Here is a 27,029-nt window from a genome sequence, read left to right as displayed (position 1 = left end):
CAGTGGCATATCTTATTTTTTGGGCTCCAAAATCACTGCAGACAGTGACTGCAGCCACAAAATTAAAAGATACTTGCTCCCTGGAAGAAAAGCTACGACAAACCTAGATAGCTTATTAAAAAGCAGAGACATCACTTTGCTGACCACGGTCCGTATAGTCAAAACAATGGTTTTTCCAGTAGTCATGTACAGATGTGAAAGTGACCATAAAGGCTGAGTGCCAAAGAATTAATGCTTTCAAACTGTGGTGCTGGAGAAGACTTCTAAAAGTCCCTTGGATAGCAAAGAGATCAAACCAGTCAATCCTAAAGGAAATCAACCCTGACTATTTATTGGAAAGATTGATGCTAAAGTTCCAATCCTTTGGGCACCTGATTCGAAGAGCTGACTCACTGGAAAAGACCCTGAGGCTGGGAAAGATTGAGGGCAGGAGAAGGGGGTACAGCAGGGGAGACAGAGAAGGGGGAGACAGTGGTTGGATGGCATCATCGACTCAAGGGACACGAGTTTGAGTAAACTCTCAGAGATAGTGAAGAACAGGGAAGCCTGGTGTGCTGCAGTCCACGAGGTTTCCATGAGTTGGACAGACTAAGCGGCTAAACAACAACAATGGCTGCCTTGTTAATTTCCCCCAGATTTTTCTTGGCTATTCTTGTAGTATTAGCGTCTCTTATGAATTTAGAATCAATGTCTAGCTTCCAAAAGTATCTTAATTATACTTTTCTTAGGAAATTTATAGCTTAATTTAGGAATAATTTTGTCAATGAGTTGAAAACTCAATCTAAAATTCCTGGTTTTCATAAGTACTATTAAAATAATAAAGCTCATTAAAAAATTAAATTGATACAGATGTATGTAAAGGCAAAAAATTAATAAGGCCTTCTTAAAGTATTTCCTTATCACCTTTCCAACTTCCTTTCATTCCTTTTCAGTACCTTGAGGTAATTTCTATGAACAGTTTGATGGTATCTTTTCATACTCAGCCATACATTTACCAGCTTTTATGTGTACATCCACACACAGGTTTTTACGTTTTGTTTTGTATGTATATGAGATCATTAGTGATAAAGGAGTCAGAATACATATACAGTGTATATCCATGTATTGTAATCCTCTATAGATGCACATTCACATTTTTGTCTGCCACTAATAAAGCTGTGCTCAACAATCTTGTACATACTTTCCCACATTTGTTTATTTAAGGAGAATTTCTAGAAAGGAATTGCCAGCTAGAAGGGAATGAACATATAATTTAAAATTTGAAATACTAAGTTATCTTCAGGAAGTAGCAATGATACTCCCAACTGCAGTATAGGATGGGACTTTTTTCTCACACTCCCCTGAGAACTGAATATACACATCTTTTATATTTTTTGCCAGTCTGTAAGTTTGAAACAACATCTAGCTCATAGTATGTCTCTAAGGGTCACACATGTGAAACGACTGGCTTATTGTCAGCGTCCCCCTCCCCTTTTTTCCCCCGAAGCTGCCCAATCTGGCAGTAAAATACAAGCAAGGGCTATAAAATGTCAGAGAATCTTAACGAATACAATTTACCATCAGACTTCATTTGAGGCCTCAAAGAAAAAAAAGAAAACCAAAACCAACATTAACAACGCATATGGTCTGAAGGGATGGATCAGATGTAATGATAACTGGATGTTGAGTGCTGAAGTGGGATGTTCCCCTTTGAAAAATAATACACCCCCGCCCTCCCCCCTACCCCCTAAAAAGAACGGCGTTCCCCAGCCTGCCTTTGTCTCGGGAGCCACGTAGCGCTCCTGCCGAGGAAGAGCTTCTTTCTGCCCCAGGGCCCCGTGCCGTCGGAAGAGCCTGGGCCAGTGTCCGTCTGGGCCCAGGCTCTCCATCAAGCCGCCCAGAGCTAGCCCTTTTCTGACAAAATCCCACCGAAGTCCGCAATCCTTCCACGTTTGCAATTCTGTTCTCTGGAGGCTTGGTTCTGGAGACTGCAGGCTCATTTGACCTGCACAGTAAAGAATCTGCCTGCAATGCGGGAGACCCGGGTTCGATCCCTGGTCGGGAAGATCCCCTGGAGAAGGAAATGGCAACCCACTCCAGTATTCTTGCTTGGAGAATATCATGGACAGAGGAGCCTGCTGGGCTACAGTCCATGGGGTCGCAAAGAGTCCGACACGACTGAGCGACACACACAACACACGGAATACCGCGCTAAGTGCCAGACTACTTGGGCGCCAGCGCTTCGCGACGTCGCCACCGGGATTGCCTGTGGGACAGTGTCAGACTCAATTGCGGTCAGATGGATCCATCCCATTTTCAGTTCAACGTCTTTAGCCTGGATCTCGGCTTAGTTCAACCTAAACATCTTCTTGGAACTTTATTTTATTCCAAATTCTACGAGGTGGGATCTCAACCTCGGACCCGGTGACTGTGTGAGCCCCGCAAAGGGAATTCGCAGTCGAGGGGGCCCGGGATCACCAAAGAGGGAACCGGGCCCCGTGAGGATGGAGGAATCCTTAGGGTCCAGGCAGCAGTGGGACCCACTACCTCGCGGGCTCTGCTCACACCTGGCTCAGATATCAGGCAGCAGTGGTTGTGATTGGTGGGATTCGGCGGAAAACCTGCTGGCCTCCACCACAACGGTTCTCGATTGGCCTCGGCACACAGTCGCTTTTCTGTAGTCCAAACCTAGAGCCGCTTGGTGATAAATACCGCCTTAAAAGGCGTTTGATAACAGTTTTACGTGTTGTAAGGCAAACGGTTATTGGTCGCAGGGCTCACGGATTCGGTCGGTAGTAAACACAGCGAGGTTCTTGGGACCCTGGATTGGTCAGCTTTCCGGGGACAGAGTAAATTCCTCCGGATTCCGAGCATCGACTGGCTGCCCTTCTGACGCTGCCCCGCCCTCTCCCCTTCTGATTGGTTGCAGCACGGGCTGGGAGAGGAGGAGGAAAGCCGCGGAGTATGTGAGTCGTGTTGCGTCACTTCCGTTTGCTGTGGGCAGCCGCCGCGGTATTCTCAGAGTGCGGTGGCGAACTGGCTGATGGAGCTGAGGGACTAGAGGCGGGGTGGGCGGAAAAGGGAGGAATCCCATCACGGAGGCGCCAGCCTGGACGTTTCCACGTCCTCCGACACTGTCGGGTGGGATCGGAGAAGGGTCACCGCCTCTTCCTTCGAGAAGGGGGGCGGAGCCCGGCTCAGGTGAGGCGACCCTGTCAACGCGAGCTATGGTGGCGCGCGCGGGCGCGCTCACGTGGAGACGGTTGAGCTCTAGGGGTGCTGGGTGGGCGGCGCGAGCGGGGTCTCGTCCTGGCGTCCAGACGCGCGCAGACGCATACTGGTTCCCCTCCACACCCTACCCCCGCCTACCCTGTCTGTCTTTCTGAGGGAGTATTGTTAACCCTCGGAACGGAGGGGCCAGGCTAGTGGGAGGCGTGTTCTGCGCAGGCGTCCCCCGTGTCCCGACGCCAGGCTGTCTGTCCGCAGGGTGGGGCGGGGGTTCTTGCCCACTTGCATCTGCCGGCGGGTGACGTTGGTTACGGGGCTCGGGTGGGAACGGCTTGCGACCAACAGCCTGGCGAGGTGAATAGAAGATCTGCGGGATGGGGTCGGGTGGCTCCCTTGCACCCATCCTGGGTCTTTTTGAGCGACGAGGTTTCATTTCATCAGAGCAAGGCCAAGGCGGTCTGGAATCGGGAACCGGAGGCTGACCCTGCACGGATGGAGTTAGTGTTTTGGAATGCCCCAACTTATCAGAGGACTAAAGTGTTTATAGGCATTTATTGGACGGCCTCTGCTTCCAAGCTTCGTGCTAGGAGCTGTGGGGAATGCAGTGGGAAGAACAGCCTTGCCCCCTCATCCCCTCGTTTGGAGGACATAAAGATTTATACTACTTAGATACTAACATTAGGCAGTAAATTAAAGGGGGGGGGTCGAGGGTTAGGTTGTTTCCTTCTAAAGAAAGTCCTTTGTCGTTAAGTCATTCTGCTTTCTGGCATCGTGGAGGGTACTGTGGAAGCTAATTTCTAAATAGGACCCAAATTCTTAATAATTTGGAGGAAAAAAATATAGGTAAAGGCGCAGCAAAGTCTTGAATACTAAGTAGTATGCTTGGGTTCTGGTTAATTTTAACGAATGAAAGTAAGAAACCCTTCACCTTCAAGAATCGAAGCAAAAATCCAAAATATGCTCATATACCTTTCAGTTGTAGTAGGTAGAAGATATTACGTACGTTGGGATCTTTCTTTAGAGGTTGAAGAGAATGCTGTGCCTTAGACATCACTGATGATTTGTTATCCTTGTTCTGGCTGTTGTGATTTAGATTAATTTAAAGAAGGTGGGTTAGGTGTCTCATTGTTTTCTGGAGAAACTGCGTTCTGTTTTTGTGGTTTCCGTGGTGAGCGTGGTAAGCTAAAAGATTAGCAGAGAGAGAAAGAGACCAGGTGGAGAGAGGAGAGAGAGAGGATTTTGGAAAAAAGCCCCTAAACCAAGGGAAGGCCTCCTTCTACTGCTTTAGTCTGGTCTGGAAATCCCAGGAAATTTGGGAAGACTGGCTTTGCCACCACTGTTGGCTTGGTGACCTGCCAGGTAAGACTTAACTGGTTAAGGGCTTGTTCTGGGCTCTTGTGTTTTGCTAAATAAAACGAACCAGGACTTTTAGAGTCCTGAAATCAACATGTTTTCTTGCTTTCCCTTTTCTTTCCTAAAATTTGTGTCAAAACGTGGTTCGCAGGGGATACTGGCAAGCTGTATTCTGGCTATTTGAAGTGTCTAGCAAAATCCTGAAAGTGATCAGATTTGGAAGAAAAGCATTTTAGAGTGGGGTGTTTTGCTAAACTTAGGGGGTCAGTGCTCTCAAAAGAGGCTTTGTCTCAAGACTATCACGAGAAGTTGAAGTCATTAAAAAAATACTTGGGTACAGAATGTATGTATGGGTAAATGTTTAGTATTTAAAGTACTTCGTGTGAATTATGTTGGAGTTCTTTAGTATGGGCAAGACTTAAAAATATCTTATGTACAGTGAGAAATGACAAAATTTGCTCTAGTGCTGTACAGAGTCTTGAATCTGCCTCAAATTCTCTTTGGAATGGGGAAAGAAAAGCCCAAGGTATTGATTCCATATTAGTCTAAAGGTTTTGTTTTTTTTAATGTAAGTCTATTGTAAACAGATACTTTTCCTGTCTGTCAGTTTTAAGAACAAGAGTTCCTTTTTTTTTTTTTTTTTTACCGTATTTAACATTTCTCAAATATGGATGCTGTCCAGTAAAGCCAGATTTTATGAGTGTAGCAGGTGGGATGGAATGTAACTCTACAAGGCACCTTTTGTCTAAATATAAAGTGAACTGAGGCTAAAAGACCAGCTGTTTCTGAGTGAACTATTGCTCTTACAGTTGTTTTCATCATTTCCATCACTGAATAGTGGCTTTTAATCTCCAGATTCCAATTTTAGGAGGTGCCTTGCATTTGACTAATTATACATTTATTAAAAGCTTTGAGTTACCTTTCTGACAGCTCAAACAGATTAGGAATTGTGTTAGAGTACTGACATTTTAGTGTAATATAGATAGATTACGGTTTTAGTATCTAAGATTATTTTATCTGTAGATAATTTTCCTTGTGATATTCTAACATATCTGAATGATATGTTTAAGGTTCCAGTATTTCCTTGATTCTAAACTGCATTCTGTTCACATTTTAGTATTAACGACCCAGGAGGTGGGGGTAGGGTGCCCTAAGTGAGCATTCTGCCATAGTTTAATTGGCAGCGCTTTCCCCCCCTAATGTTACATTAAATGGGGTTGCACTTTATAAGCAGTATCATCCTAGATTTAATGAAACATGGTACTATTAAAAGACTTTTGTATCCAATTAATTCCATGTTAATTGTAACCAATTAAGTTTCCAAATCTGCCTTTGCACTAAAAAGAAAGTTTGTTACTGAAAAGAATCCCATTGAAAGTAATATTTTTCCTTATATAGATGGAAACTAGCAAACTGATTTGTTTCTTTGACATTTTAAAGGATGATTGAGTGCTGGGTCTGCTTTTTGGAGACTATGCTTGGTGCTTGTTACTTTGTGTACTTGATAACAGTTTACAAATGCTTTATTTCCTGCTTCTTAAAAGTTTAAAATAATCAGGGTGAATCACTCCCCCTTTCTTCTGTACAAGATGTTGTTAACTTGGTGTAATTGATTTTTCAATACACCTTAATTAGTGAGTTATAATTTAAAATCCACTCAGCTGTCTTTCTTTAAAAATGCAAGACCTTCAATTTTGTAGTCCTTCCGTTTTCGTCTCTACTGCAGAGAGGATCTGCCAAAGGAGTACAGGCAGAAGAAAACCCACTGTTTGGGGGTTCTGTTTTGAGAAGAATCACAGATAATGCAAAAATCTAAGCACATTTAGTAACATACATTGTATTTTATTTTGAATAGAATGTTAAAAGCAGCTCAGCAGGTGAAGTATCAGTTGCTTGCTGAATACTCTTGATTTGATAAATAATTCATAATGAAGGGATATACTGCTTTGAAAGTAAACTTGGTATAATAAATGAATTAAATCCATTTTTCATCTTCTTCCTGAAAAGGCACCATCAATAATAGTGTCTCCAGTGCTTCAGAATGGCTTTCTTCTTGATAAAAGTTTAGTTTTTTTTCTTAAGAAATATGTATCTTGATCTGTCAGGGGTAAAAGGCAATAAAGGCTGTTTTTAAAAATTGCTGAAAAGGTTGTGTGTGTCAAGGGCAACTCAAATGGGTGTCAGGCAACATTTTCTAAATAACAGAAAATATATTTAGACTTCTTAAAAATGTTAAAATATAGTCTCAAATATACAAGCAGCTAAAAGAAGCCGTTGATGAATGGTTTCTATAGATTTTTTCATACCTTTGTGAAGTTTGTACCATCGTCTGAGTGTTAAGTGGCTACAGATGTTTTTTTATCTGGATAATCAGTTGGCTGGCTAGTCATTGTAAATTTTAGGAAAATGTAGCACCTGAGAAAGGAACATTTCTGGGACAATACAGTGCAGGTGTAAAGTTCTGAACAGGATAAAGCAGCGAAGTTTGTTGTAAATTATTTTGAAGTTGAAGTGCAGTACTATCAGACTCTGTCCTGGAACTGACTGACTTGGGCATGCCCGTCTTTCAGACAGCATCCTGCTGGTGGGCCACCATCTTGGCTGACCATCTCCCTGACAGGTTTAGGCAGATCAAGATCTTCCCCTTTTAGCAGGTGATCCTGCCACGGGGAATGCATTCTATTACTCAGCCCCTCTTCTCCACAAAGCTGTGCTCTCTGATTCTTGTTTGGCACCAGCCTCTTGGAGGGCAGGGTTGGGAGGAGCGATAGGCAAGAGCAGTGGAAGGAGAAGAAAAAGCTTATCTTGCATCCTGCTGACCTTCCAAACTAGGGTCTTTTGGCGGTGACAAAGGCTTGGCAGTGTGGTCTTTGGTGCTGGCAGCGTGTAGTATTGGCAGTAAAGGAGGATTTGAGGAAGAGAAGAGCAGCCCATGCTCCCAGCTCTCTCAGAACCCTTACTCTAATTTTCACTCCTTAGCTGTTATTTTACACACCTTTCTTTTCACTCAACTTCCAGTTCTTGACCCTGACCTTGCTTTTCAGCTTCATCCCTCCAATCTCCTAATCCTTATTCCTAACCTTTGCTCACAGTCAGGTCAATTCAGTTCAGTTGCTCAGTCGTGTCCGACTCTTTGCGACCCCATGGACTGCAGCATGCCAGGCCTCCCTGTCCATCACCAACCTGGAGTTTACTCAAACTCATGTCCACTGAGTCAGTGATGCCATCCAACTATCTCATCCTCTGTTGTCTCCTTCTCCCACCTTCAATCTTTCCCAGCATCAGAGTCTTTTCAAATGAGTCATTTCTTCGCATCAGGTGGCCAAAGTATTGGAGTTCATCAGTCCTTCCAATGAGTATTCAGGACTGATTTCCTTTAGGATGGACTGGTTGGATCTCCTTGCAGTTCAAGGGACTCTCAAGAGTCTTTTCCAACACTACAATTCAAAAGCATCAATTCTTCAGCGCTTAGCTTTCTTTACAGTCCAACTCTCACATCCATACATGACTACTGGAAAAACCATAGCCTTGACTAGACGGACCTTTGTTGGCAAAGTAATGTCTCAGCTTTTTAATATGCTGTCTAGGTTGGTCATAACTTTTCTTCCAAGGAGCAAGCATCTTTTCATTTCATGGCTGCAGTCACCATCTGCAGTGATTTTGGAGCCCAGAAAAATAAAGTCTGACACTGTTTCCACTGTTTCCCCATCTATTTGCCATGAAGTGATGGGACCAGATGCTGTGATCTTAGTTTTCTGAACATTGAGCTTTAAGCCAACTTTTTCACTTGCCTTTTTCACTTTCATCAAGAGGCTCTTTAGTTCTTCTTTGCCTTCTGCTGTAAGGGTGGTGTCATTTGCGTATCTGAGGTTATTGATATTTCTCCTGGCAATCTTGATTCCAGCTTGTGCTTCTCCAGTCTAGTGTTTCTCATGGTGTACTCTGCATATAAGTTAAATAAGCAGGGTGACAATATACAGCCTTGATGTACTCCTTTCCTGATTTGGAACCAGTCTGTTGTTCCATGTCCAGTTCTAACTGTTGCTTCCTGACCTGCATACAGATTTCTCAAGAGGCAGGTCAGGTGGTCTGGTATTCCCATCTCTTTCAGAATTTTCCACAGTTTGTGGTGATCCACACAGTCAAAGGCTTTGGCATAGTCAGTAAAGCAGAAATAGATGATTTTCTGGAACTCTCTTGCTTTTTCCATGATCCAGTGGATGTTGGCAATTTGATCTCTGTTTCCTCTGCCTTTTCTAAATCCAGCTTGAACATCTGGAAGTTCACGGTTCACATATTGCTGAAGCCTGGCTTGGAGAATTTTGAGCATTACTTTACTAGCGAGTCACACTAGTATTAATAATTGTGTACTGTCTCTCTGGATATTCTCTTATCAGCCACTGGGCCTGTGTCTTCCTGGTGGCTGAAGTTTTGTGGTTGGACCTAGGTTCATACCTCTTCTCCTTCACTTACTGTACTAGTCAGGTGATGTTGGCCCTAGACATGGGGATGACAGTCACTGCTTGACCATCCATCCATAGGAGAGAATATGTACCCACAGGACCTGGCTCTTAGTAGGCATTCCACCCTTTCATCCAACTAATTGAAGTATAGTGGTAAGTGTAGTGCAGTGTTACTTAAATTGCACAAATGCTTTGACTGTTTTCTACCATCATAACAGGTTAAAAGGCATACTTCATGAGTGAACTTGGAAGGTAATATTGCTGAGAAAATGCTAAGTAATTTGTTTTGTAAATTTGAGTAGCACAATATATGTATAAATTGAAGGCTACCTTTACACTAAAGTTCCATTTATTCTATTTTTTAAAGTGAGATTCCACATATATGCATTTTCCATATATGTGAAACTTAACCTATTTCAGTGCTATTTCAAACTTTTTGAATTCCTTAGAATTCCTTTACGCATTTAAAAATTGTTGATGACTCCAAAGAGTTTGTGAGTTATAGCTATGATATTTAACATATTAGAAATTAATATTGAGGGAAAATTTTAAGTGTTCATTAAAAATAAACCTATTACATGTTAACATAAATAACATATTTTTATGAAAACTGTTTTCCAAAACAAATATCTAGTGAAAAGAGTGGCATTAAAAAAAATGTTTTTTTATTTTTTAGAACAGTTTTTGATGTATAGAATGTGAAGATAGTACAGAGTCCCCATAAATATAAACCCACACCCTGCTTCCCTATTATTAACATCTAACATTAGTATGGTACATTGGTTATAATTAATGAACCATTATCAATACTTTATTATTAATTAAAGTCCATTCTTCATTCAAGCTTTCTTAGTTGTTTACCTCCTGTCAATTTTCTGTTGCAAGATCTCATTGCTAAATATAATGACATTACATTTAGTCATTTTGTCACCTTAAGCTCCTGGCTGTGACAGTTTCTCATACTTTCTTTGTTTTCAGTGACTCTGATAGTTTTGAGGAGTACCAGTCAGATACTTTGTAAGATATCCCTCAGTTGGGATTTGTCTGATTTTTCCCACAGTTAGACAGAGGTTATGGGTGTCTTCGGGGAAGACCATCCTCATGACAGGAACATATGGTACATACCAAGATGGAGACTATCAACATAATTTATCACCGTTGATGTTGCCTTTGGTCACCTGGCCGAGACAGTGTTGGTCGGATTTCTCCACTGTTACGTCCCTTCGCTCCCCTCCCCTCCCCTCCCTTTCCATCCCTTACCCTGGGAGGAAGTCACAGTAAGGAGTGGAGAGTTATGTTCCAGCCCCTTTAAGGGCAGAGTAGCTACATAAATTATTTGGAATTTGTCTGCACAGCAGATCTGTCTCCTCTCTCATTTATATCAATATTGACCTCTGGATATTTATATTTTGGGTTATAATCCAGTACTATTTATCTTTTTGTTCAATTGTTCCAACTTTGGTCTTTGAGAGCTCTTACTCCTGTTGGGTAAGAGCTTTCACCTACTTCCATTATCATGTTTGTTTGCTTGAAGTACTTCCTTACACTTTAGTACTGTGAGATGCTGCAGGCTTATTTTGTATATTTCCTGCCCCAGTCCTAGAACTATCCACTTCTTCAAGGAGCCCTGGTTTCTTTTTTTAGAGAATTGTATTTGAAACCAAGTTCTAGGTACCAAGAGTGCTTGGAATGGCAGTATTTTACATTTTTTGCAAATCTCTTTAATGTCTAATAGAAGACAGGTGGATTCTCATACTTGCTTCTAATATTCTAATTGATGTGATATATTTATTTTTATTTTTGGCTGCACTGTGCGGTATGCAGGATCTTAGTTCCCCAGTCAGGGATCAAACCTGTGCCCCCTGCCTTGGGAGTGCAGAGTCTTCACCACTGGACTATCAAGGAAGTCCCTTGTGTTATACTCTTGATTAAAGCCTGAAAGAAAAATCAAGCATCTCACAAATGTGTAGTTGGAAGAGTATTTTAGTAGCTTTTTCAGATGAACTTGGATATTCTCTTCTGATACTGTAACAAACTTGACAGATGTAATTTTCTTGAGTGTTTAGTTGCTGTAGGATGTGAAGCCATATCATATGGTTGCATTAAAATATATTAGTTTATATCTTGCACTTTGAATTTTTTTACCCATACATTATTTTGTGATATGATTACAACATTGGATGTTTGGAAAATATTGTTTCACTGAGTTACGCAGATCTTTCAAATGTTGACCCACTTGTTATACAGTATTTTAAAAATCACATGACATTAACATTACCAATGGTCTTGTCAGAAGACTTTGAGTTTTGGGATGCTTTGAAGCCTATGGTGGCAAACACAAATTTTCCAAAAGGTTTGTTTTCACCTAAAAGCTCAAATTTTATCATAGGCAGCAAATACTGTAGATTGTTTTCATTGAAATGACAGGCTCATTTCGTTTTCAAGAAAATGTCTGGCAGATACTCAAGTCTGAATAACCATAGTTTGTCTGTTGTTTGTTCTTCCAAGTAAAAATGGTATTTGAAGAAAACAGTTCAGCTTATGTCTCAAAAATTACACAAGTAGTTTTCCTTGAGACAACGTATTTCAGTATGCAGTACAATTGCTTCAAGTGCACTTCACATTTCATCTCATGTATTCTTAAAAAAAAAAAAAACCTGTTCAAGAATAAAAATTAGTGATAGAAGAAGGGAAAGGGAGATCAGATACCCTGTAGAGTCAGCTTCCTTGTGCTAGTGGCTTGTCCAACACAGACAGAGACTGCGTTCTGGCCAGATGGTTCCTGCTGCCCAGTTCAAGCTTAGATGGCCAGCCTTCCCATCAGTTCTGTGAGCAGACCAGTAACCTCTCAGCAACTTACCTTTATGCTGCAACCCAGAGCCCTGACATACTGTGAACAATACATAAAAAAAAAAAAAAGTGCTTTTTACAAAAGTTATCTGAAAAAATGATAATAGTCTTTAGTTCAAAATTGTGTGCCTCTCATGGTTCGCTTTTCTGATGACTCACGGTAATCATTAATATCAGTTATGAGCATTCACTCTCCAGTACCTGTCTTTCTAGCCTAACCTAGTTTGCAGCCAGAGTGAATGCATTGCTTCCCCCACCTCAAACCTTTCCCTGCCTTTACCTCTGTCTAGAATGTACTTTACATCTACAGTTTATCCAAATCCAAACCAATAATTCCTAGCTCTGGTATCAGAACCACCATGAAGCTGAAAATACCCTTTGCCTTCTCTGAGCTCCTGAGTACCATCATCTCTTGGTGGCACTTAATGCTTTTCTCTTTGAGCTATGGTTATCTGTGTATGTCTTGTTGCCCACTAAGCCCCTGTGACAGTAAAGACTGACTGTGCCCTAGAAATTCTCTGATCCACAGTGCTTAATCTTAAACAAAGTAGGAGCTTTAAAATGTTAGATGAATGAATTTGTAAATCAAATTCACAAGCACCTTCCTTGGCTTTTAAGATCTTTAGGTTTAATAGCCTCTCTAGTACATGCTGCTGGGCCCCTTTTCCCCCTTAGTGGGTCAGCTGTCCCTTTTTGCAGCTGTCAGCATGCAGCCGCCTCTGGTTCTCATTCTAGAATTTTTTGTGCCTGTCTTCAGTTAGTTAGAAAACTAGAAAAACTTGAATTTTGTTTGTTTGAAACAAAAGACTATTGTGAGGGCTTCAGGACTTCCCTGTGAGGAAATCTTTCATATATGTGTAGGCTTTGATCTTTGTTTTGGATTTCTGAGATTTCTTCTTTCTGACTTCTGGCTGATTTTAGGGATAGTTGTGATTCTCAGGAAAATGACTTGTTGGGTAATATGGTGTTATATTTCATCTATATACAAAATTCCAGTGGTTAAAATGCCTTACGTCCAATGCAGGGGGCACAGGTTTGATCCCTAGTCGGGGAAGTAAGATCCCACATGCTGCATGAGGGGCCAATAAAATATCTAAAATTACTTTACAAATACTTCATTGAGTTTATATCAGGCACTTTGGGAGAGAGAGAGGAAATATAGTCCCTGGCCTCCACAGGCGGTTTTAGTAGAAGCATTTTGACTTTGCACTGGAATATAAGTAGGGCGCTAATAACTTATTCAGACTGAATTATAAAGTTCTAGGTCAGCTAATTCCTAGGGGTTTTCCACTGGAAAACAAGGTGGTGAAGTGGGAGCATTGAAGAGTAGGGTGAGATGGTAAGGGCTTCTGGCATTAGCTTGACATCCCCAGTCATGCTCATGTTCAGTTATTTATGGACTTCCTTTTTAATAGACTTAATCTGTCCAATTTCAGCTTCCCAGGTGGTGCTAGTGGTAAAGAATCCACCTGCCAATGCAGGAGACATAAGAGACACGAGTTTGGGTTGGAGAGATCCCTGGGTTGGAAAGATACCCTGGTGGAGAGCATGGCAACCCATTCCAATATTCTTGCCTAGAGTATCCCATGGACAGAGGAGCCTGGCAGGTTACAATCCATAGGGTCACAAAGAGTCGGACATGACTGAAAAGTCTTAGCACACAAGTCCAATTTCTGAACCAGCCCTGACACAACAGAACCAGAGATACCATGAAATTAGTCATATCCAGTGGTTAAGAATCAGCCTGCTAATGCAGGGAACATAGGTTTGATCCCTGATCCAGGGAGATCCCACATGCTGTGGCACAACTGAGCCCTTGCTACATGACTGCTGAGCCCACATGCAGGGCTGCATCCCTGAAGCCTGCATGCAGGCTAGAGAAGCCTGCATGCCTAGAGCTTGTGCTCTCCAACAAGAGAAGACACCACAATGAGAAATTTGCTTGCTGCAACTACAGAAAACCCATGCCCAGCAACAAAGACCCAGCACAGCCAAACTGAAAGAAAGAAAGTAGGCTGATGGATGTGGTATCTGAAGCTAACCTTAGGCACCTGCGTGCCTAGCTAGTCTCACTCAGTTGGTCAGATCAGAATATGGATGAATTGTAGGATTCCAGGACTTGGAACCCCATCAAAATTCTAGCCTGCTTGACTGGGACCTTGCCTGTTTTGTACTCTTATACATTCATTTTCACTTTTGTCATCTCTACAAGTAGAGGGAAAGTTCTGTTTATATTTCTGCTAGGGTTTTATCTAGATTAGGGATACTGAACATAAGAGTTCTTAGAATGTTAAGATGCTTCTCAGTGGTGGAGCCTTGCAGGTCCTCCCTGGCAGATGGGCAGCAGATCGCTTGCTGTGTGGTAGATGATGTTTGAGTATGGGTGTACTTTTCTTTACAAACTAAGTATATTGTTGAAAAGCATGTGGGTAGGTCAGTATATACATCAGATAGTTTAAAATGTGCTATTAACTGGCTTGTTCTCCTAGAACACAAATGAAGTTTTTTTATTAGTCTAAGTAAAGCACTATTAGGAAAGGGAATCTACTGAGAAAACAGTTAGCTCTTGATCATGTTAATGTAATAAGCAGTGGTATAAGTGTATTTTCTTAATTATATTTAGTTTGGAGGTTACTAACAATCTGTTCCTACAGATAAATATTGTAGTGTACACTTGCTTCGGGTCAAACACAGTTCAGTTTATTTGCTCACTTGTGCCCGACTCTTTGCGACCCCATGGACTGCAGCACGCCAGGCCTTCCTGTCCATCACCAACTCCTGGGGTTTACTCAAACTCATGTCCATCGAGTCGGTGATGCCATCCAACCATCTCATCCTCTGTTGTCCCCTTCTCCTCCCTCCTTCTATCTTAGAAATTGGTAAATTATTTGCGGTATCTGCTGCCATATAAACGCAGTCATGTTTTGAAATCTTTTAAAAAGATATGAAGCTTTTTTCCTTGGTTTTAAGGCTTCAGACAGGCAGCTTTTCATAGAACACTTATCTTCTTAGCATGAGCTCTTTTATAGCTTTTAGACTGGATCTCTGAGTTTGTTAGAGATGCTTCTGAGTTTTGAATAAGCATGATCTTGATTCATGACTCCTTTCCATCACATTTCATACCTCCCAAACTGACTGAAGTTTTAAAATACTCTTTTTAGATCCAAAAATGTTTCAATATAGCCATGTTATTTATATTTTTTATAAAGATTATGATTTGAGCTTTACTGTGTGACAGAGATCCAACATGAACCTGGTTAAGGTAAAAGGGGAGTTTGTTGGCTCATGAAATAGAAAGTCCTAGAATCATACCAACTACTGTCATGGCTGGATCCCAGGGTCTTGATGTCATCAGTACATTGTCTTTGGAATTGCTTCCTTCTGTGTTGGCTTCATTCTCAAATAGGCAAAAATCGACACCATCAGTGTTAGACTTACATCTTCCTCACAGCTTGCAGTCTGAGTGAAGAGAATATCTCTTTCTTTTCCTCTCTCTTTCTCATTTTTTTTGAGATAGTCCTTCCTTTTTCTCTTCTCTAACACTGGCATTGATAAGGATCTCAGTGAGGGACTTGCCCGGAGATCCAGTGGTTAACCCACTCTGAGTGCAGAGAGTGTGGGTTTGATGCCTTGTTTGAGAACTAAGATCCAGAATGCCATGCGGCACAGCCCCCCCCTTCCCCCAAAAAAAGGATCCCAGTGAGTGAAAAATATGAAATGCTTAATGAATTTGTGTGTCATCCTTGCACAGGGCCCATGCTAATCTTCTCTGTATGGTTCCAGTTTTAGTATGTGTGCTGCCAAAGCAAGCACAAGAATATCTGTTGTTTTTTTTTTTTTTTTTTTAATGGTACCAGCAGAAGTCCCCAGGGCAGACTCTAATTCTGGTATGGCTTGGGTCACATATCCATCTCTGAAACAATCACTGTAGTCAAGAGAAGTGGTTACCAAATTAGCCAGGCCTCCCTGGATCTTCTGGAACTCAGAGGTTTGGGGGCATTCATCTGTTCCATGTGGACTAAGAATGGTTTAAAAGTGATTTTCCCCAAAGATTTTAATAGACACCCCTCCCCCCCAGATATTAATAAAAGTGTCCTTTGGGGATTGTATTTGAATATTGATTTGTTGGGAGATGCAACGTTTCACACTGTTTCAGTTATTTATTGCTGTGTAACAAATCAAAGACCATCCCCAAGAAAAAGAAATGCAGAAAGCAAAATGGCTGTCTGAGGAGGCCTTACAAATAGCTGTGAAAAGAAGAGAAGCCAAAAGCAAAGGAGAAAAGGAAAGATATGAACATCTGAATGCAGAGTTCCAAAGAATAGCAAGGAGGGATAAGAAAGCCTTCCTCAGCAATCAATGCAAAGAAACAGAGGTAAACAATAGAATGGGAAAGACTAGAGATCTCTTCAAGAAAATTAAAGATACCAAGGGAACATTTCATGCAAAGATGGGCTCAATAAAGGACCAAAATGGTATGGACCTAACAGAAGCAGAAGATACTAAGAAGAGGTGGCAAGAATAACACACAAGAACTGTACAAAAAAGATCTTCACGACCCAAATAATCACGATGGTGTGATCACTGACCTAGAGCCAGACATCCTGGAATGTGAAGTCAAGTGGGCCTTAGGAAGCATCACTATGAACAAAGCTAGTGGAGGTGATGGAATTCTAGTTGAGCTATTTCGGATCCTAAAAGATGATGCTGTGAAAGTGCTGCACTCAATATGCCAGCAAATTTGGAAAACTCAGCAGTGGGCACAGGACTGCAAAAGGTCAGTTTTCATTCCAATCCCAAAGAAAGGAAATTCCAAAGAATGCTCAAACTACTGCACAATTGCACTCATCTCACACTCTAGTAAAGTAATGGTCAAAATTCTCCAAACCAGGCTTCAGCAATACGTGAATCATGAACTTCCAGATGTTCAAGCTGGATTTAGAAAAGGCAGAGGAACCAGAGATCAAATTGCCAACATCCGCTGGATCACTGAAAAAGCAAGAGAGTTACCAGAAAAACATCTATTTCTGCTTTATTGACTATGCCAAAGCCTTTGACTGTGTGGATCACAATAAACTGTGGAAAATTCTGAAAGTGATGGGAATACCAGACCACCTGAGCTGCCTCTTGAGAAACCTGTATGCAGGTCAGGAAGCAACAGTTAGAACTGGTCATGGAACAACAGACTGGTTCCAAATAGGAAAAGGAGTATGTCAAGGCTGTATACTGTCACCCTGCTTATTTAACTTGTATGCAGAGTACATCATGAGAAACGCTGGGTTGGATGAGGCAAAAGCTGGAATCAAGATTGCCGGGAGAAATATCAATAACCTGAGATATGCAGATGACACCACCCTTATGGCAGAAAGTGAAGAAGAACTAAAGAGCCTCTTGATGAAAAAGACTCTTGAGAGTCCCTTGGACTGCAAGGAGATCCAACCAGTCTATTCTAAAGGAGATCAGCCCTGGGTGTTTTTTGGAAGGAATGATGCTAAAGCTGAAACTCCAGTACTTTGGCCACCTCATGTGAAGAGCTTACTCAGTGGAAAAGACTCTGATGCTGGGAGGGATTGGGGGCAGGAGGAGAAGGGGACGACAGAGGATGAGATGGCTGGATGGCATCACTGACTGGATGGACATGAGTTTGAGTGAACTCCAGGAGTTGGTGATGGACAGGGAGGCCTGGTGTGCTGCAATTCATGGGGTCACGAAGAGTCGGACACGATTGAGCGACTGAACTGAACTGAACTTGATGAAAGTGAAAGAGGAGAGCGAAAAAGTTGGCTTAAAGCTCAACATTCAGAAAACTAAGATCATGGCATCCAGTCCCATCACTTCATGGCAAATAAGTGGGGAAGGATTGGAAACAGTGGCTGACTTTACTTTTTGGGGATCCAAAATCACTGCAGATGGTGATTGCAGCCATGAAATTAAAAGACACTTGCTCCTTGGAAGGAAAGTTATGACCAACCTAGACAGCATATTAAAAAGCAGAGACATTACTTTGCCAACAAAGGTCCTTCTAGTCAAGGCTATGGTTTTTCCAGGCTATGGTCATGTATGGATGTGAGAGTTGGACTATAAAGAAAGCTGAGCACTGAAGAATTGGTGCTTATGAACTGTGGTGTTGGTGAAGACTCGTCAGAGTCCCTTGGGACTGCAAGGAGTTTCAGCCAGTCAATCCTAAAGGAAATCAGTCCTGGGTGTTCATTGGAAGGACTGATGTTGAAGCTGAAACTCCAATACTTTGGCCACCTGATAGGAAGAACTGACTCATTTGAAAAGACCCTGATGCTAGGAAAAATTGAAGGCGGGAGGAGAAGGGGACAACAGAGGATGAGATGGTTGAATGGCGTCACTGACTTAATGAACATGAGTTTGAGTAAGCTCCAGGAGTTGGTGATGGACAGGGAGGCCTGGCATGCTGCGGTCCATGGGGTCGCAAAGAGTTGAACTCAACTGAGCGACTGAACTGAATTCTTTTGCAACTTTTTTCTAATTGTGTGTGTTAGGGTGGGGGTAATTGTGGTCTCTTCAGGCTCTTTTTATAGTTTTAAAAATAAATTTTACTAAAGATATATATATATGTCTCAGTAATTTGCTAAGTACATACACATAAGTCAAATAATCCAACAAGATTTGTTAAGTACTAGGCCTTGGCCCCCCTGCATCCCATTTCCTCTTCCCCAAGACTCCCACTTTCAACTCTTAGCTAATTCTTTTGATATTTATATACATGTATGAAAAGCTATGCTTGGATCTACTCAGTTTTTCAGTTTAAACATAGTCTATTGACTTTCCCTGGTTAGAGATAAGAATTTGTCTTTTTATGAGTCTGTTAATTTCTCCTTATAATTTCTCCTACTAGTTTTGCCCTGTGCATTTCAGTGCTCACTCCCCATTCCTCCATCGCCCACTATACTTAGAATTTTCATTAGATCAGCAGTTCTCAAAGTATAGTCCAAGGACCAATAGGGGCCCCTGAGAGTTTTTCAAGGAGTCTGTGAGGTTAAAACTATTTTCATAATGATACAAAAACTTACTTTTTTCACTGTCATTCTTTCATGAGTGTACACTTGTGTGTGATATTGCAAAAGCCTCATTGCAGAAGCAATATGAGCATCCAGCTGTCTTCAGTTAGTGCAAAAATGTAAAACAATGCCTCTCTCCTCATTATTATTTAATTTACTGTTTATCTTTTAAAACTTTTTATTTGGTATTGGGGTATAGCTGATTAACAGTATTGTGATAGTTTCAGGTGAACGGTGAAGGAACTCAGCCATATATATACTTGTATCTGTTCTCCCCAAACCCCCTCTCTCATCCAGGCTGCAGTATAACATCTTTCATGAGTGTACACTTGTGTGTGATGTTGCAAAAGCCTGAATGCAAAAGCATATATGAGAATCTAGCTGTCTTCTGTTAATGCAAAAATGTAAAACAATTCCTCTCATTTTTTTTGGTGGGAGATACTATTTTTCATAAATTAATATGTAATTATATACTGTTATTTTAAAATTAATTTAGAAATACGTGTTTTTAAGTAGCCTCAGTTTTTAAATTCCCTAGAGCTTTATTTCCTTATCATGGCCTATGGAATGGCTCAGTAAATGCTAGTTGGACTACCCTGGTGGTCCGGTGTTTGGGTCTCTGTGCTCCCAGTGGGTTTGACCCCTAACTGGGGATCTAGATCCCGAATGCTGCAACTAAGACCAAGGGCAGCAAAAAAATATAAAAAGATAATGCTGGTTAAAGATGTCTGCGCTGTCTGTGCACGTGTGCTGTGACACCAGCTCTTTTGACTTTCTGTTACTTTTCTTCTCTCGTTTTCAGGTTGATCACCTCACCCCACTGCGTGTAGAGCAGTGTGTTACAAAGTCACCTGCACATGGCACGCATGGATAGGGGCTCAGACTGTCAGAGGAATGCTAGAGTAGCCGCTGTCCAGAGCCTTGAACACCCCAGCCTTTACATCTGGATAGGCTGTAAATCGTGAGTCCCATTTTCCGAGGTAGAATCATAGTTACAGTGCAGATAGGAGAACTAGGTTCCCTTGGTCATAGGTACCTGAGTGGGATCTGGATGCAGATGTGAGCAATATGGAATGATTTGAGCATTTAGAATTACTCTGGCCCATCCAGGAGACATTTGATTAGTTAAAATTAAATAAAATTAAAAGCTCATTTCCTCAGTTACACTAGCCACATTTCAGGTGCTCTGTAGCCGCCAGTGACTAGTGGACAGCACAGCAACTATGCTGGTGATTTCCATCACTGTAGAAAGTTTTACTGGATAGTGCTAGTCTAGAAGGTGCAGTGGCGGCTACTTTTCTGAGCAGCTAATCCAGAGCAGGGTCCATGCAAAGTTCGAGTGGCCGTGGCAATAATGATTTCCATAATGTGGTTGGACGCTCTGCTTCATTCCAGTACTGCTCTCACACCCTCCTGGAGATTTTGTGAGCTTCCTGACATCCTTTAATCATAAATCCCCTTCTCCTTAAATCAGTTGAATGAACTTATTGTATTCAGTTAAGAGCTCTGAGTTATCCTGAAGTGCTTCCTGACACTCTAGATACTGGAAAGAACAGTTGAATAATTTAATTGGCCAGTTTTATGGCTAAAATTAGCTTTTATCGTAGTGGATTTGATTTCTATTGCTAATCTAAATGATCATAAATTGACTGATTACATGATATTGAGATAAAAGAATATTATCATTAAGGAGAAATTAGTTTGGAGTTATCTCTAAATGGGCAATTCAACACAGTTATTAATTTATAGAGAATGAGTGTTTCTCCAGGTTTTGATCATCTCTAATGTCACGATTTAGTTTCACAACTTCTAGAGCCCCTTAAGAAGATAGGAGCCCTGGGTCTTCCCTGGTGGTCCTGTGGTTAAGACTCTGCTTTCCAATCCAGGGGTTGCAGGTTCGATCCTTGGTTGGGGAGCTAAGATCCCACATGCCTCTTGACCAAAAAATGAAACAGGAACAATATTGTAACAAATTCAATAAAGACTTTAAAAAATGGTTCGCGTCAAAAAAAAAAAAATCTTAATTTAAAGAAGAGGAGGAGGAAGTAAGGAATCCTGTATTGCCCTGACAGTAAGGCACAGCAGAACATTATAGTTCTGTCCCTAAGGTGCTTTGAGAAGAGCCTGGAGTACTCAAGTTGATTTCAAGGACTGTTTGTTGGGGCATCTAGTGTAGGGCTGACAATCTCTAAGTGATATCAAGTTATATGGACTGTTTACCTATTTTCCAACATTATTTAAATCTCTGGCTTTTTTTCCAGGGCATGTTTAGCCACCTCAATAGTCTCTTCACATAGGTTTCTGAGCCCTCGGAATTTCCTCAGAATGGTACTTTTGAGACTACAGTTTCCTTCCTACTTATGCCATTTCTATAGAAAGGGGATTGAACATTAAGTGTTTGACATTTTAGTGAATGACCTTTTGTGGAAAAGAGTGGTGGTTTCTTGTTATACTCAAGGTAACTGACATTTCAAAAAATAAGGAGGCTATTTTTCCTCAGATAGTCATATTTCTGCTTCTTGTTGAAAAGAAAGGCATTGGACAGAATATCATTATTCTTTCAAACTGATATGCTGCATCCAAATACCACTTACTTGGGGAGTTAGTCTTTTATGTTCCCCTCATCTGTTAAGTCAGATTAATAAGCCGTACCTGGCAGGGTTGTTTTGAAGATTAGAGATAAAATAAGTGAAAAGTACTTAAGATGGCACTTCAGCAGTTACTACAGCATTGGTTCTGGTCTCCATATTAGGAGAGAAAGCAGTAAGCTCAGTGTCTGGTGCTGCCTGCTCTCACCTAACAGGGCCCCAGTCGACATGGTCTCAGTTAAACTCTCAGAGTGACTCTGAGGCCAGTGCAGCTTCCTAAGACAACTCCCTGTTTTATTTCTTTTGAATAAACTTGAACCACAATGTTTCTTCCCTGTTACTGCTATAAAATAATCACCTCCTTGGAACTTGACACTTATTAGTATACGTGTTTACTTTCCAAGTCAGGGGCTGTCAACTTGTGAGCAGTGATGGCTTTTTGTCTAACCAATCTCCCCAAAGCCTTGAGCTCTCTGGTCCCTGATTGATTGAGTAGGGGTACGGGCACGTGTGCTGCACTTACCGTTGTTGACCCTTCACTCAACAATGAATATGGCCAACTCATGGCCACTGCTTTGAGGCATTTTACCATCAGCAATTTTCAAGGTACAGCAAAGGCCTGTGGCTTAATACTCTCATGGCACTGTAGACCCTTGGTTCTGATGGATTTAGAGTTTGTCATTTTTGTTACTTCCCAAGGATCTTGGGGTGTGTGTTCTCTGGTTACTTGTCATTTCGCTCAATCAAGAAGACTTGGCCTGCTCTGTGGTGCTGGGCCACTAGAGCAAGTGGGCAAGCCTGGTGTGCAGCTTGGCATCCATGTTGCCTTCTGCTTGCAGTAATCCTTGCAAAGTGCCATAACGGTATCTGTGAATTTGGAGATGTGCAAAGATCTCAGGGTGCGTGCCTTTAGAATGTCAAGGATCTACCATGTTTTTTAAAATTTCATTTTATATTGGGAATTCCTGGGTGATCCAGTAGTCAGGACTCCACACTTTTGCTGCCAGGGGTCAGGTTCAATCCTTGGTTGGCCAAAAAAAAAAGAATGCATTTTATAAAAGTTATTGTGTGTGTGTATATATTTATATTTTAGAAGGCACATAGTTCCATAAAGTTTAGAGCTAAAAATAGCAGTCTTCCATCCCGACCTTTTCCCTCCAAATTCCCTCCTCAGAGGCAACCACTTTCACTTGTTTCAGTTTGTTTTCCCACTACCGACTTACGTATTTCCAAATAACATTCTTATATTACTGTTTCTTGAGGTAGTATTTGAGATAGTATTTCTTGACTAACAGGGAAGGTGGCAGTTTAACTTGCTTTCCTCTGCCCTGGCCCACAAGCACACTGGCCTTCTCTTATGCTTCCAGTATCTCAAATGTGGCTCTGTGTTCACATCATTAGGACTCTGTAAACAGACTACACAGGGTATTGCAACTAAACAACCATTAAGTTTTTAAATTGTCCCATTTTCAGTTTCATTTTTCACTTTCATGCATTGGAGAAGGGAATGGCAACCCACTCCAGTGTTCTTGCCTGGAGAATCCCAGGGACGGGGGAGCCTGGTGGCTGCTGTCTCTGGGGTCACACAGAGTCGGACACAACTGAAGTGACTTAGCAGCAGCATTTGAAATTCTTGTTTTATATGATGTCTTCACATTGTTACAGAACTGTTAACTTGTTAGCACCCTCAGCCGTGTCATGTGATCTGCCTGCCCCCTCTTCCCTTGCGGGGGACTCTGGTCTCAGCTTCCTGCTCCAGTCTGCTCCCCTGCCCTGCTGCCTACCTGTCACCTTGGGCTTCAGCAGCATCTTTAAAAATTCTCTTTGCCTGTTTTCCAGGATGGGTCTCAACTTTCTGTATTGTCTTCCTTTTCTTGGTTTATTCTCAGCTTCCTTAAGCACAACCTTTAATAGCTTCCGGAGAAAGGTATGTGAGAGGTAAACTTTGGGGTTCCTGTTTGTCTGAATATGCCTTAGCCTACCCTCATAATTGATTGATAGTTTGGGTATGGTCTAAGTTGGAAATAATTTTCTTGGAGAATTTTAATGGAACTATCACCTTTTACCTTCCAATATTGCTTTTGAAAAGTCTAATGCCAGTTTTATTCCTGATTCTTTGTTAACTCCCCCACTCCAAACTTTCCAGATCTTTATCCTAAGTGTTTTAAAACATTACTGTGATGCACCAAACGTGGGGATTTGTCCATTGTACTCATATTGCTGAGTACCTGGTGGAACTTTCTAGTTTGAATAAGTAACTTCTTCAGTTCTGGGAATTACTCTTTGCTGATTATCACTGTCCTTTCTGTCTTTTCTCTTTTTGTATTCAGACATTGGACTTCATTAATTCTTTTTTTCCTTTGTTCATTCATTTTTATTTCTCCTTTGCCTCGTCTGCCACATTTCTCCAGCCATATAATCTTCCAGCCCTTCTAGTAACAACAACAACAAAATTTTTTTGCAACTTTAAATTTCCAATAATTTTGTTTCTGGAATATCTCTTAAAAAAAAAAATTAAAAACAGGAGCTTCCCTGGTGGTCCAATGGCTAGGACTCCATATTCCCAATGCAGGGGGGCCGATTTTGATCCCTGGTCAGGAAACTAGATCCCACATGCCACAATTAAAGATCCCACAACTAAGACCCAGCACAGCTAAATAAATGTTTTTTAAAAAATTAAAAACTTTCTCTTCTTGTTTTGTGGATATAGTATCTTAGCTCTCTGAGGATGTTAATTATAGGTGCTTTTCTTTCTTAGTTCTGTTTCTTCCAGATGTGTTTCTGTTTGTTTAGAACTTTGTTTTTCATGTTAGAAGTTCCCCCCCTCCAGTTTGTGGTGTTCCTGAGTAACTGGAAGCTGAGTTAATAGGCCTTGAGGACTGGAGGCTTCACCGTGAGGAAGTTTGATGGGGTCCCAAGTGTTCTGCTATTGGAGGGACTTCCTGGGCATATGAACCCAGCTGCTAGTCTTCTGTTGGTGGGGAGAGGGGTGAGGGGAAGCGTCTTGCCTTCTGATGCCGACTTTAACTTCATGCCCACTTGTGGATGTAGCAGCTGGTCCCAGCCTCGCGAGCACATGCTGTCCTGAGTACAGTTTCTCTGGTTCAGCCACACAAGCCCAGCAGGGGTCTGCAGGCTTCTTCCCTGCAGACGCCTTTCCACATCCCCTGGCAGAGCAGGGGCCTCTTCATGCTTTCCACCTTAGCACTTGCAGTACTCTATTGTATTTGAACATTGATTAGTCTCTACTCCCTGAGGGTAGAGATCCCATCTGTTTCGTCGATCATTTTATCTCTAGTACCAGGCACACTAGGTGCTCTGTGTGCATGTGCTTGGATTCTGGAGTTTAACCACTAGATTCTGCTTCCCCCCCTCCCAGAAGACCAGAGGGTCCTTCTTTGGAGAGGATGAAATAGGGTTTTAAACTTTGTGGCTCCTTCAGCTTCTACAGAGTCTGTGGGCAGGGGGCGCAGACGCCTCTTTGGGGATATTGACCCTGTTTTCTAACCACACAGTAAGTGTGTGTCCTGAGCACGCATCGGGGACACAGACTTTGAATCAGCAGACACGTAGTTCCTGGGAAGTATACCAGTTTCTTAGGAGAGAACAAATTCTTGTTTCTAATGAGTCCAGGAGATGAAAATGTCCAGATATTTAATGATTCCAAACTCAGCTTTGGAAATTTTTCTACTTAGTGATGTGATCTCTTTTTTCCTTTTAACGTTTATGAAAATTTTCCAATGTATGAAAAATAAACTTTGAAACAAATGCCAGACATCATGTCATTTCATCTGTAAATATTCTAGTGTTTTCTCTTTAAAAACTATTCCTTTGGGGAAAAAAATCAGAATGCCATTATCACACATAAGGGGTAAAAAAAAAAACCTAGTAATTCCATAGTATTATCAAAGATATATGTGATGTTCTAAGCAGTCTGGTTTTATTTTCGTCTTTTTAAAAAATATATATATTTATTTATTTGGCTGCACTGTCTTAGTTGTGGCATGTGGGATCTAGTTCCCTGACCTGAGAGTGAACCCAGGCCCCCTGTATTGGGAGCACGGACCACCTGGACCACAAAGGAAGCCCCTCGTTGGTTTTAGAGAAGCCCTAAAGTTCAAAATGTAGTCTGAAATGGTGGTTTTAGACCTTGCTCATCTCCTGTTTTTCTTTCCGCGTTTTTTTTTTTTTTGAAGTTTAATTAATTGAGTTTTACTGTGGTATAATACGGAAAGTTATGACCAATCTAGATAGCATATTCAAAAGCAGAGACATTACTTTGCCAACAAAGGTCTGTCTAGTCAAGGCTATGGTTTTTCCAGTGGTCATGTATGGATGTGAGAGTTGGACTATAAAGAAAGCTGAGTGCTGAAGAATTGATGCTTTTGAACTGTGGTGTTGGAGGAGACTCTTGAGAGTCCCTTGGACTGCAAGGAGATCCAACCAGTCCAATCTAAAGGAGATCAGCCCTGGGTGTTCTTTGGAAGGAATGATGCTAAAGCTGAAACTCCAGTACTTCGGCCACCTCATGCGAAGAGTTGACTCATTGGAAAAGACTCTGATGCTGGAGGGGATGGGGGGCAGGAGGAGAAGGGGACGACAGAGGATGAGATGGCTGGGTGGCATCACCGACTCGATGGACGTGAGTTTGAGTGAACTCCGGGAGTTGGTGATGGACAAGGAGGCCTGGCGTACTGCGATTCATGGCGTTGCAGAGTCAGACATACTGAGCAACTGAACTGAGCGACTTAAAATTCCCCATTTTAGGTGTACAGATCAAGTATTTTTAGAAAATTTGATGCGTAATCATCATATTAGAACATTTCCATCATGTCCCTGAAAGTCACTTATTGCAGTCCTGCCCTGAGCCCAGCCCCAGAGAGCCATTAATCTATTCTCTGTATCTGTGCGTTTACCTTTTCTGTGCCGCAGTGTGGAACCTCCGTTTGTTTTTTTTTTTTTGAGTAGACTTCTAGCCAGTCCTTTTGTCTTGGCATCATTTTTGCTGCACTTCCTCTGGCACCGTGGCAGCCAGTTCTGAGCCTCTGGGTGGCTGGGGACTTATATATATAAGTCAGATTTAACCACTGCTAGTTTTAATTGTTGTTGTTTAGTCTCTAAGTCATGTCCGACTCTTTTGTGACTCCATGGACTGTAACTTAGGGTTCAGTTTTCTGGGTGTGCTAAGTCAGCACACATTTGTTTAACTGCTCACCAGTTTCCAAAATGCCATTAATACCTCTTTCCCATTCTTTTTTTCTTGTGAGTTTTTACCTTTAAAACAACAACAAATCAAGAAACATTGGTGTCTTTTTAACGGGGTTTCGGGAGTATGTATGGGGTGGAGAGGGTAAATGCATGTGTGCAGTCTACTACCATTTGGAACTGGACATCTTCCCACTAATGTTGATTTGCACTTTTCATCATTTAAGGTCGCCAAAAGTCTCAGTTTAGAGTTTCTTGGAGTTTGTTGTTCTCAGGAATGCAGAACTCTTGACTTCTCAGGTATAGATGCTGCGTCACCCACATATTGGTCT

At 41.7% G+C, this 27,029-nt stretch overlaps 1 protein-coding gene and 1 non-coding gene across 9 annotated transcripts in view; one reads left to right on the top strand and one right to left on the bottom strand.

Moving 5' to 3' along the window:
* The first annotated feature begins 2,405 nt into the window (after positions 1-2,405).
* ZBTB5 (zinc finger and BTB domain containing 5) overlaps positions 2,406-27,029 on the top strand; it is a 29,309-nt gene continuing 4,685 nt past the window's right edge. The window contains exons 1-2 of one of the 8 annotated variants that reach the window (XM_086415913.1): positions 2,963-3,180; positions 19,707-19,865. In XM_086415913.1, coding sequence (XP_086272039.1) covers positions 19,762-19,865 — 104 coding nt within the window. In that variant the 5' untranslated portion in view covers positions 2,963-3,180; positions 19,707-19,761. The other 7 variants (XM_086415916.1, XM_086415914.1, XM_086415919.1 and 4 more) reach the window with 7 other exon arrangements.
* On the bottom strand, positions 15,580-15,686 carry LOC147367181 (U6 spliceosomal RNA). The gene has a single exon (XR_015132223.1). It is a non-coding gene; the product is annotated as a U6 spliceosomal RNA (small nuclear RNA).

The sequence above is a fragment of the Bos grunniens genome, chromosome 8, assembly GCF_055505025.1.
Source record: "Bos grunniens cultivar Pamir isolate PY7600 chromosome 8, Bosgru_T2T1.0, whole genome shotgun sequence".
NCBI classification, from domain to species: Eukaryota; Metazoa; Chordata; class Mammalia; order Artiodactyla; family Bovidae; genus Bos; species Bos grunniens.
Note: the sequence above shows the minus strand (reverse complement) of the source record. Positions and strands in the feature narration are given on the sequence as shown.